At 39.9% G+C, this 12722-nt stretch overlaps 1 protein-coding gene across 1 annotated transcript in view; it reads left to right on the forward strand.

Moving 5' to 3' along the window:
• Positions 1–5696, forward strand: part of pemt (phosphatidylethanolamine N-methyltransferase) — a 76879-nt gene extending 71183 nt beyond the window's left edge. Inside the window, exons 6-7 of the mRNA XM_005941768.3 lie at positions 974–1048; positions 5273–5696. Coding sequence (XP_005941830.1) covers positions 974–1048; positions 5273–5327 — 130 coding nt within the window. The 3' untranslated portion in view covers positions 5328–5696. The remainder of the gene's footprint in view (positions 1–973; positions 1049–5272) is intronic.
• Positions 5697–12722: the final 7026 nt, after the last annotated feature.

Here is a 12722-nt window from a genome sequence, read left to right on the forward strand (position 1 = left end):
CTTGAGGAGTTTGCCCCCTCACATATACTAATGTGCCACAAACAGGACTTTAATATCACCAACCATTCCCATTTTATTACGTTGTATCCATATAAATGGCCCACCCTGTACATCTTTTTTGTGGGAAATGTTTATTTAGTGAAATCAGTCACATATGCCTAGAGAGCAGTCTGCTAACCTAGTATTTACCTGGTGACCAGTATTCCCCAACTAGTTTGCAAGTGGTTGCTGGAGTTTGTTGAACGTTAGTGTTTATGTGACACCAAAAACCTCTTTGTAATTGCTTGGGTAGCTAGCATATTGCTGCTGTCACTGTAATTTGCATAGATTAATCCATGGGCCTTTAGTAACTGAGTTCACAGTGACTGCCAGCAACCTACCACTTACCATCCAGTTGTGGAATACATGTTTCTCTGGCGATCAGTGGTTTCCAGATAGTCCCCAACCAGTGCCTCGACCTGTGTGGCTCTTTCTTTCTTTCTTTTTTTAAAGCATAGGATAGCATAGTGGTTAGAACTGTTGCCTCACAGCAAGAAGGTCCTGAGTTTCCACTTCCACCATCAGGCCAGGGCCATGCATGGAGTTTGCATGTTCTCCCCGTGTTTGCATGGGTTCTCTCCGGGTACTCCTGCTTCCTCCCACAGTCCAAAGACATGCAGTTAGTGGGGATAGGTTAATTGGTAACTCAAAATGGCCCATGGTTGTCTGTCTCTGTATGTTGGTCCTATGATAGACTGGCAACCTGTCCAGGTTGTACCTACTAAGACAACTGGGATAGGCTTCAGACCCCCAATACGACCCTGACAAGGATAAGTTGAAGAGAATGAATGTTTTGGGTTTTTTTTGGGGGGGGGTTAGGTAACGAATGACATTACATTACATGTAATGGATACTTTGCTGAGAAATGGTCTAGTGTATATAGCATATGAAACTAGACCCTTCTAACTAAGTCATTTTCCCCCTCTGTCTGCAGTGGTGCCAGTCCTGTCGGTCTAGTTCTTACTGCCATAGTGGCCTTGGCATACAAGGTGGCAATAAGCTTTGAAGGGTAAGTCTTTCTAAATCTCTCATTTGTCATTAAATCACATTTGTTGTTAAAATCCTTTATATATGGGTTTAGTGAGGGCAACATGTGACAACTGAAAATAACCTTAAATAATAACTGTAGGTTACAGCCCCCAGAAATGCTCGCTACAAATGCGGTCTTATAAAATCAAAAAATCCAACAAGAGTCAAAGAGATCCAAGAGCCCTAACATTTAGCAACATCTAAAAAACCTGTAACAGTAATTTACTGACCATACAAAAGAAATAAGAAAATAAAGATGTGCAAATACACTGACTTGATTCATCAGTTATAAAACAAAAACAAAAACTGCAGCTGTAGTGGCTAGAAGGTGGAGGAGGGAAGAAAACAACTCCCTGCTCCCTTTTTTTATTGGTTTCCAGCTTATTAAACCAAACTAGAGACACCTGGAGGAAAAAAGCAGAGACTTATGAGTCATGGGCCCTAGACTTTAATATGCAGATAACCAGAAGGAGGAGCGGACATGGATCAAAAAACCTTTCTGGTCAAAAAATGAAGGCTGAATGATAATGTGAAAAATATGCAAATAAACTTAAGTATTGTTTCAGCACAGACTTATTCAGCAGTCAACCTGCATCTGCTGAGTCACACAGATTATAACACAGGATCCTGAAGGTCTGGTGTTATTACTCATGACACGTGTCACATCAGCAGCTTTTAGAAAAGACTGAAAATTACATTTGTTGATTAAAAACAAGAATCAGCAACATATGGGATCAGTGTTGGTCAAGTTACTTGAAAAAAGTAATCAGTAACTAATTACTGATTACTTCCCCAAAAAAGTAATCCTGTTACTTTACTGATTACTTATTTTCAAAAGTAATTAATTACTTAGTTACTTAGTTACTTTTTAAAAACACAATTTACAACCTGAAGAGGTGATAAAGCGATAGATCTTTCAGCCCAATTCTACTTTTTCTACATAATCCATCATACAAAATGTAATCAAATGGAAAAGTCTCTTTTTTTAACTTGTTTTATCAGTTTTAATCTTTTAACTTTATGCATCAAGCAAAAATTTAATTATATGCAACATTCTCTGACTTGAATAAATTAGTTTAACATTTAAACCTATTTTCTGCACATTCCAGCACATAAAATAAAATATTTTTTGTGTTTACACTCACTCTTTCAAATAGATGCAAGTAAAACACAGCAGAAAATAAATAAAGTCAAAGACTCAGCGGTCCTGTTGCTCTATTTTCACCTGTAAAGCAGGAGTGGGTAGGCGGAGGTTTACCCTGGTGCAGGTGTGCCGCGGTCAGTTGAAGAATCCGCGAGTTTCTCTGTGAGTTTCCCATTACGTCGTTGCGCACTCGGTGCTTGCTTGGAAGTTTAGGGGGTTTTTTTCGCTGTAAAAAGAAGTTTTCTTCCCACGCACGATGGACGCTAATGTTTTTGTCACTTTTTATGGAATCAAACTCAAAGTAAGGTCAGTACTTCCACGCTTTAAACGCTGCACGCTCATACTCTCTCCCACAATCGATATGTGATCCATTGTTGATCTGCACACAGCTGTTGTCACTAACGGCGCACTCGCTTACGTCACTGTCATGAGACATTCTCGCAAAAAAATCACGGTTTTAGTAACGCAGCGTTCCTACGGGAAAGTAACGGTAATCTAATTACCATTTTTGCAATAGTAATCCCTTACTTTACTCGTTACTTGAAAAAAGTAACGCGTTACAAGTAACGCGTTACTGTAGCGTTACAAGTAACGCGTTACTGCCCATCTCTGTATGGGATACAGCAACATAACTGGAAAGCCTCCACTTACAAAAAATGCAAACATGTTCTGAGGATGTAGACGGTAAGAGTGCTACTTTTTCTGGCATCAGAAATTCTGGAATATCAGAATATTCCATGTAGCTGTTCAACCCATACAGTTAAATCCACACAGAAGTATTAATTACAGAGTTCCTGTTTATTTATCAGTATACTATAGAAATGTCTGTTTTTTTACAATGTATCAATAGTTTTATAAATAAATAATATTAATGTATTATTGAAATATTAATATATCCCTGGGATTAAATATGCAGTTAAACTTATTTACATTAAACAGAAAGGAGATTTTTCACTGGCCGGCCCACTTAATGTATGTATGTGGCCCATGATGTGAAAAGAGTTTGACATCCCTGCTCTATCTCACCAGTCCAACAAAACTTGGCTTGGTTTATAACTTTTTTCCTTCACTGCTTCTCATGGACAATTTCTTCTGCAGCACAACTCACCCAGCGATTGCAAGAAATGATTCTGCTATCCTTGTCTAGCTGAGCATTTCTGAGTAGCCTCAATAGACCAAATAAATCTCCACCCGAGTAAAATGAAAGTCTAAAAAGAGATTTTTAACCCTGGCCGAGTCGGAGGCATGCTTTTCCGAAAGTGTCAGGCATTAAACACAAGCTGTGCATGAGCGCACAGATTTACATCCGGCAACACTGATCCATCGTTGTCTCACTTAGCTTGAACCTGTGAATTGAAGGATAGGCAGGTGCCAGATTTTACCACACACTGCCACTGGGATTCATGTGCTATATTTGTGTTTCGCTGCTGGAATAGATTCAGGATGATCTCATTTGTTTAAACTATACGTGGAGAGTAGGGTGTCTGCTTGGATTCTACCTCACACGGTGACTGGAATTGGTAAAAGTGGCAGTGGGATTGATGCGGGAGCCATGCAGGGAATAGAAACTGATGTCAAGTGAGTTCAGAGAGCGTCTTGGATTTGTTTTAGCTCGTAATCGCCATCTTCATGATACAAATAGTGCAGCGATGAAAGCTCACACCAGGATGAAACGGCACTGTTGCATCTATTCTTACGCACAGTTTATTAGATTACTATGACTTTCCTGAAAAGCGAGAAACTGATGACTGGCCATGGTGGTAGATCCACAGGCTGGGTGCTCTGAAAGTCAGCAGGATAACAAAAAATTACTTAACAGTGTGAAGCGTAAGCATTTAAATGTTTAATAAAGATGCTGTGACATCCAGTACTGCAGGAGCTCTGTAGAGTACTCCTAAAAAGCTGCGCTGTGCATTTAGTTTTTTCACTTTTATCATACTTCAGTTCCTTATTTCCTCGCTTTAATGATATACTCAGTAGTCACCATGTTAGAGACACAGTTTAACTAACCATTAACTAATATCTCAGCCAGTCACATGACAGCATGGTTCCAAATGCGTCCCGAGGTTCATAACGGGGATGAAATGTGATTTCAATGGTGCTGACTCTGCCATGGTTGTTGGTGCTAGTAGATTAGCATGAACCACTGATCTGCTGGGGTTTTCCCACACAACCATCAGTAGGGTTTACAGAGAATGGTCTAGAAGAGCACAGAAAATATCCAGTGAGCAGCAGTTCTCTGACCTGTTGATGCCAGAGGTCAGAGGAGAATGGCCAGACTGCTTTGCGTATGCTCAAATAACCACCTGTTACTACCAAGAGATGCAGAAGAACATCTCTGAATGGACAGCGTGTTGAACCATGAAGGAGATGGGCTATAGGAGCATGTTGGGTGACACTCCGGTTAGCTCAGAGCAGGAAAGTAAGTCTGCATTGCATGACTTCACCAAAGGGCCAGGGTTTAGGGTAAACTATATGTAAGCATGGATCCATCCTGCCTTGCATAAACAGTTGGTGCATTGGGAGATTTGCATCATTGGTGTGCAGTTGACAAACCTGGAGCCGCTGTGTGTTTCTGTGTGATGCTGCAGTCCTTGTAGGAGCTATACAATGGAGAATGAAGGTAAAACGGATCTAACCCAGTACTAGCAAGGTGTGCCTAATTAATGGGATGGATATGATTCCTTTTGCCAGTAAACTTGATTGCAACGATACATTGAGACCAAGAGGCAGTGTCCCAATATGTTACATCATGTTATAAAATTTTCACGATACATAAATTCTTTAAGCGTGTCCACTGATTCTGATTCTTGTGTTAGCCATTAGTACCACAGAAATGCTTCAAACTCTGTTTTGCTCTTGGACTCCAAAGTTTTGATCTGCATCCATCTGCAGCAGAGTGGTGGAGCACGTGGAGAGACGAGGGCATCTTGCTATCGTTCACTCATATACTCAAGCTCCCTCACGGTTCAACACACAGGCGCGCTCCTGGCACGGAGTGGTACAGCCTTCCAAGCTCATTTATTGTCCCATTACATGTTTGTTTTTCTGTATTTGCAGACCATTCACCGAACAGATCTATCGAGAGAGGAGTCTGCGCCACAAGCATGAATAATTTCCCCCGGGCACGTCCTATTTCGGGTTCAGATGAGGATTCCCTCCGGTGTGAACAGACTGAGAGCCTTGGTCATTATTTGACCTCCTCCATGGATACGAAGGAAACATCCCCACTGCTGATCCGTGTGTTTTTCTGTTAGTTCAAAGTGATTTTCTGAAAGGGGAATCTACATGCAGGATTTTTTCTGATCCTGTCACATGTCAGTCCTTTTGAGATCGAGAATCCAAATATCGATAGTATCGATTCAAACGCTGGTTTAGTATCGGATTAATAATTTGCTTCTATCCCCACAGTTCAGTGTGTAACCTACTTAATCGTGTTAAATTTTTTTTTTTTTGTAAATTAAAAATATACCTCAAACATGCACTGTGAAACATGTCTGAACCTTTTTGTGTTGACTGTCATGTCTGTTTAATTTAGGACCTATAGCGCATTTAAACAACAGAAGTGGTTCAGAGACGACACGTTTACCTTCCAGCTCTCAAAAAAAACCCAGTCTGAAAATACATGAAAATCTGAAAGGTGTCTTTTGTTGTGTTACTGTGGAAAGTAAAAATCACAGTGACTTTAGTGGTCATTAAAATGTGTTCAGAATTTGCAAAATGATGATTATTCATCTCCTAAGTCATGACGCACTGCTCCACCCTACATAAGCTGCCTTTATAAGTTAAAGGTATCGGTATCAGCAATACTGGCTCTGTATTTACTTGGTATCAGATCAATACTAAACCTTGCAGTATTGCACAGCACTGCCAGAGGGCAAATCTGCTTGACCTATCAACATGTTTAACACTCAGCTGTATCATATTTATCTGTATGTGTATTAAAGATCAGCAGCAGAAAACAGGCCATAATATTCTTCAAGGCAGGTGGAGCGCAGAAATCTTTTCACAGATAAGGTGTTACAGATGCATAGTGCCGGACAAACCTGCTGCAACCGCTTTGTGCAACATGCGTAACTGCCTGACAAAGAATTCAATGTTTTTTATAATCTACATCTATCAAAACGGCAAACAGAGGGGGCAGTCCTGCAGGGATATCAGAGGGCTTTGCTCAGTTGAGATGTGCTAGTGAATTATGCAGGTGAGTCAGAATGTATAATTCAAATGCATTTGAAGTGACTGGAGAAATTCATGAATAACCTTTTTAATTATATCTGTGTTTAAGATCTACAACTGTATATTATTATTAAAAGTCCCAGTGACCCCTGTTGTTTTATAACTCTCCAAGTGTATCGTCCTTCAGAAGTGTGTCTGTGCGCTTTCCTGGCTGAATGACTGAATTTTACCTGTAGGAAGTTTACTGTTCTAGATATTACATGATGTAAATTGATTATTTTTTAAAGTGTTAGCCAAGACTGAACCCACAGTGTAACAAGGTCCCAGTTTAATCTGAGTTCACTCCAAAGCCAACACGATAACTACCTTGTTTTTAAAAACAATATTTCTGAAACCGCTACTGAGACGAACATTTTCAATGTCTGTTAAAGTAAAACAGAAATTTTAAGGCCACTGATCCGTACTTTATAGTAAAAATATACATGTATATGTATTTGCTGTGGCTTCACACACTGTGACGGTTTCAGTGTTAAGATGCATGCAATTATACTAAATTATTTCAAATTTCAGAGGAGCTGTTTCACTGCTGGCTTTACAGTGCAACTATGCAAATCATTCCAAAGTGAACAATGCACACTGCCTGCTACTTTATGCTAATGAAGTGTTTTATGTAATAAAGGAATGAGTCAGGGTGCAAAGCATTGGTCTCCTTGTGTTTCAAGAAATACAGACTACTAATGGAAGCACTTAAGGCAAGACTTTGCATATCTGTCTCCAACAGGGCAGATGAGAATGTGGGAATATGTATAACAATGCCTTAAAATGTTTAGCTCCTAAACAATGAAATGATTTTACTAAACCCCAAGAATTAGATTGGCTGAAGATTACTGGATTTAAAATTCACTGTGCTGGTATACAGCTGCAAACTACAGGGAAAAGTGTCCAATCCAAGTCTGCTTTCACTGCTCAGATCTTGGAGATTGAACATTCAGTGATGTGGTTCTCATGTTCTCCCCATGTACATGCATGGGATTCAGTTAACTGCGAATGAGTTATCCCTGTGACAGGCTGGCATCCATTCCTGGGTGTACTCCACCTCTCAGACAATGACAGATGGTATAGTCTCCAGCCACACAGCAAACCTGAATTGAATAAGCAGAAGAATTTGAAAGGATGGAAGTTTCTGCACTTACTGAGTTTTGGACTCTGTGCTATTCCAAAACATGGGTGACCTAAACCTCTAGACCAGGGGTCCCCAACTCCAGGCCTCAAGGGCTGGTGTCCTGCAGCTTTTAGATGTGTCCGTGATCCAACACAGCTGATTTAAATTGGCTACATTACCTCTTCAACATGTCTTGCAGTTCTCAAGAGGCCTGGTAATGAACTAATCATTTGATTCAGGTGTGTAGACCCAGGGTGAGATGCAAAACCTGCAGAACACCGGCCCTCAAGGCCTGGAGTTGGGGACCCCTGCTCTAGACAGACAGCAAGCCTGATTACTTTTAAGAGTAGGCTTCAAACTTTACTTCCTGACAAAGCATATAGTTAGGGTTTGATCAGGTTACCCTGAAACACTCATTTTGACCACAGACAAAAAAAAAAAGTGAATTTTTAAAAAGTTGAAAAATCACTAATGAGCACGTGTGGAAAGAAAAGCCAAACAGACTGGTGATAATGTAGGTACAATACACTCAATTTCACTTCTATTCACTTAAGCTGAAATCTGTGCTACAAATAAATTTGGAAACCTATTAAAGTGTTGAACAAATTAGCATCTTTCCTTTTCTTTATTTCTTACATCAGGACGGTGATATCATTTTGCAGTCAGTACTGTGGAGTGCAGCTTTGTTGGACACTGGCCTAATGTGACTGTACTGAAGGAAGAGAGAAATATCGTGGGCATTATCAAAGAAAATACTAATTAAAAAAAAAATAATCTCAAAGCCGCTATGCAACACAGTTTTTCTTTTTTAAGGCTAAGAGATGTCACTGCCAAACAATCGGCACCTTGAGGGTGCGCTCAGCAGCAGCCCCAATGACAGAGAAAAAGAAAAATATTTTCATCATTTACTTTCTGCCACATTAAAAATGTGTTTTCATCCAAATCCTACGACTATTTAAATGGACAGTTTCATTCTTTTATAATCCATTATTTTACCTTGTGACAAGTATTGTGAGCATTTATCCTCTTACTATCCACCAGGTCACCATTATGGTGCTGGGTTTTGGCTAAGCTACGTAGTACAAATAATCAAATGATCATAAACTAGATGTCACAATTTTATTTAATGAATTAAGATGCATCACAGTTTTTCTTGTATGTAGATATGGTCAAGATGACCTGCTTAAGTTCAAACTGAGCATCAGAATGAGGAAGAAAGGTGATCTAAGTGAATGTGCCATGGTTGTTGGTGCTTGATGGGCAGATCTGAGTACTGCAGAAACTGCTGATCTGCTGGGACTTTCCCACACAGCCGTCTCTACAATATACAGATGAGGGTTTGAAAAAGAGAAAACATCCAGTGAACGTCAGTTCTCTGGGTGAAAAATCGTTAAATGCCAGAAATGAGTAGAGTATGACCAGACTGTTTTAAGCTGAGAATATGACAGGAGTAAGTCAAGTGACTAATTACAAGTTACAATCAAGGGCTGCAGAAGAGCATCTCTGAATCAGAGAAGCTAAAGCAGCTGAAGACCACACTGGGTTTCACTCCTGTCAGCTAAGACGAAGAAACGAAGGCTACAGTTTAAAAAGCTATTGTTTGGTTTGATGACTCTCAGTATCTGCTGCAACATTCAGATGGCACAGTCAGCATGAAAGCATGGATCCACCCTGAGTGATGGTGTGGGGGATATTTTCTCAGCCCATTTTGGACCCAACTGAGGATCATTTAAATCCCACAGCATACCTGAGTATTTCTGCTGACCATATTCATCCCTTTATGACCACAGCGTTGTCATCTACTGATGGATGCTTCCAGCAGGATAACACCAGATCACCTGTGTACTTAGATCCCAAAGTCATCACGTCAGTCCAACAGATCACTTTTAAGATGTGATGGAAGGAGAGATTTGCATCATGTGTGATGCTGTCATGTCAATATGGACCAAAATTTCAAAAGGAATCTGTGCCACAAAGAGTTAAGAAAGGCACAAAAGGGGTTCAACCCAGTAGTAGCAAGGTGTACCTAACAAGGCGGCTGAGGAGTCTAAATCTTTCTTTGCATTTCATGAACTAAGCAAGAAGAGTAGCAGTTTTAAGGTGAAGATATAGAAGCTGTTTACATGTTTTTTATCTGGATGTGAAAATTAGATTTATGTATTTTTCTTGCAGAAAGGAGTTTGCTACATCAAAATAAGAGAATAATAATGAAGGACCACCAGGATCTAGTGAGTATGAATGCAATATGAACAACAAACTCTGTAGTATTCATTAAGATTGAGATTAAATGGAGAACACATGCATGCACTTTAACACTCAACATAAAATCATGGGACTCCTACTTGACTGAAGCGTACAGTCATCGGTCGTGCTCTCTAACCCATGATGTTCTAGTGCATAGACGTCATTTTTTACACTTCATGTCTAAATGTGTAAAGTGTGGCATGCTGTCAGGAAGACTGTGTTCCAAAGCCGTATGTGCATTTCTGTGCATTGTAACAAAACTGTACGAAAAAAAGAGCTTTAGCTCGTTTTGGTTGTGATTCTAATATTCAAGTGCATCACAACAATAAAAGTTTCTTTCAGTGCTTCAAAACTCTGAATAACTAACTATACACAAATGTGCTTACAGTCTGCATCCTGGTAAGTAGGTCAGAATGATGGTAAAACTCAAATGTAATTACATTTTATTATCCTTGCTTTACATTTAGGCAGCCATTATCACATCAATTTGTTTTGTTCTTCAGAAAACGTCTGGACTGCTTGGTGGTCTGTCCTTGTACCTGCCTGAAAGAAAAAGCCCTCTTTTTTTCCCAAACAACTTGAGACTGATGTCTATTGTTTGGTGTTTTTCTTATGCCATGTCTTCAGGGTAAAAAAAAACATTCTCCAACTGTTCTGCTGTTGCCCTCCTCAAGGTCAAATGTCTTCCATTCCATTTTCTATTTTCCAAATACACTATTGTGCCGAAATCTTTTTAATCATGATTTCAATGACTTCATTCAACTGGAACATTTGAATTGATCATTCAAGTCACTTACATGGCCACAGGTGTATAAAATCAAGCACCTTGCCATGCACAGTGCTTCTGTGACCATTTGTGAAAGAGTCAGTCGCTCTCAGGAGTGAATTCCAGCATAGTACCATGACAACATGCCACCTGTGAAACTGATTGGGAACGACAGCAGCATATAAAGACATTTTAGTCAATTTCATGCTCCTAACTTTGTGGGAACAGTTTGGGCATCCTGTTCCCACATGACTGCACCAGTGCACAAAGCAAGGCCTATAAAGATATGGATGAGCAAGTTTGGTGTGGAAGAACTTGACTGGCCTGCACAGAGTCCTGACCCCAACCTGACAGAACCAATTTGGGATGAATTGGAGAGGAGACTGTGAGCCAGGACTTCTTATCCAACATGAGTGTCTGACCTCACAAATGTGCTTCTGGAAGAATGATTAAAAATTCCCATAAACTAGGAAACGATATACGATAGAAACAATATAGATTTGGTCAATGATAGAGATTTTGACTATACCGCTCTATCGCGATAGCGCATGTTGATGATGTCATCAAGCTGCGCCTGTTTTGGTCGAAAGCATCGCAGCGGCTACAACCAATATCATCTGCAAATTATGCCGGGCGACAGTCATAGTAAAGAGATGAAGCACTTTTGAAATAAGGGGAAAGCCAAAAACTGCGCTTCCTCCACTTCCATAACATTGATTCATTAATGTTGAATTCTCTCGCAGCTGCTCTATTCCCATGTTGTTGCAGTATATTAATAACTAACCTCGTATTGTGGATGAATAATCTCAGTTGTTCTCCTGACTGAAGTTTGGCCCGTGTATAGCATCCTGCTATGCGATTGCATTTGTCCCTAACCACCAGAATCCCTCAAGTTAACTATTAATGAGTGGAAAAAAGTTGGCGTTCATCCTCCAGCTTCACTGTGCTAATGTTATGCTAACATACCTGTGTCGCTAGCAATCACGTAGCACAACATGTTTAGGTGGAATCTAGCGAGCTAACGAGCTAACTTCCTGTTAACTTCTAACTCCGTTAAATGTAATCAATTCTGTTTTCATGGATGTTAAACTTCATAGTTACATCTGGTAAAGCAACAACGCTGATGATTTAATTAAAGATGAAAGAATTTAGACAGTTTTTAACTCTCAGTATTCGTTTGACTTTGGGACCTGAAGAGACGGAGTTTTGGACCCAGATTACCCCACGAAGCTCCTCACTACGGCAGCCGTAATGCTCTGACAATCCATCAAGCAGTGCGGCTTACCAAAGTTGTACTAAAACATTTTTTAACAGATTTCTGCACGCCCAAATCGGTTCGAGGTCAGTAAGCACAACCAGAATTCATACATAAGGCACACTCTCGATTTTTGAGAAAATGAAAGGATTTTAAGTGTGCCTTATAGTGTGGAAAATACATTATACAGAAGAAAAGAATATATCGTGATATATATCGTTACCGCAAATGCTTCAAATTATATCGCGATATGAATTTTAGGCCATATCGCCCAGCCCTACCATAAACACTCCTAAACATTATGGAAAACCTTCTCCTCATTATAACACCAACCCTCTGTATGCCTTCACTCCATGAACCCTCTCTGTAGTCTTCCTCGTTTTCTCCAGCCTGTAAGCTCCTTTTTTCAAGCTCTTAACAGAGTGCTCTAACAATAATAAAAAATCACAATCACATTTTCCCCAAAAGGCTGGAGAATGAATTCTTATTTCCTAATTTTTATCAGCAGCTGAAAGAAAATACAAAAGCACCCGGCTGCAGATTTTAGAGCTTTAACAACAAAAGCAGGCATGACGAACATATTAAGATGCTTCAAGCATTTGTTTGCAGCTTACATTACACAACACAAACGTGGAAGAGTTGGCTGGAGTTGTGCAAAATAAAGCAGTCAGCAATGGACAGATGTAAGGATACCGATGATGAACTCCTGGATCAGTTGCCGTGACGGTGGCCAAAACGAGTCGAGTCCACTTCATGTTACCAGATAAGAAAAAAATAATAATATCAGGACTTTAGTATCAGCTCAGGATTTAATGTCTGTGAAGGTTCTCAGTCATCCAGGTCATCGTAGTCAAAGGAGCTTGCAAAGAAAAGCGTCTGGACTTCTTTAAGTTGCTTGAAGACGTTT

This window comes from Haplochromis burtoni, unplaced genomic scaffold (assembly GCF_018398535.1).
Source record: "Haplochromis burtoni strain Fernald_Lab_line unplaced genomic scaffold, NCSU_Asbu1 Contig_308, whole genome shotgun sequence".
NCBI lineage: Eukaryota > Metazoa > Chordata > Actinopteri > Cichliformes > Cichlidae > Haplochromis > Haplochromis burtoni.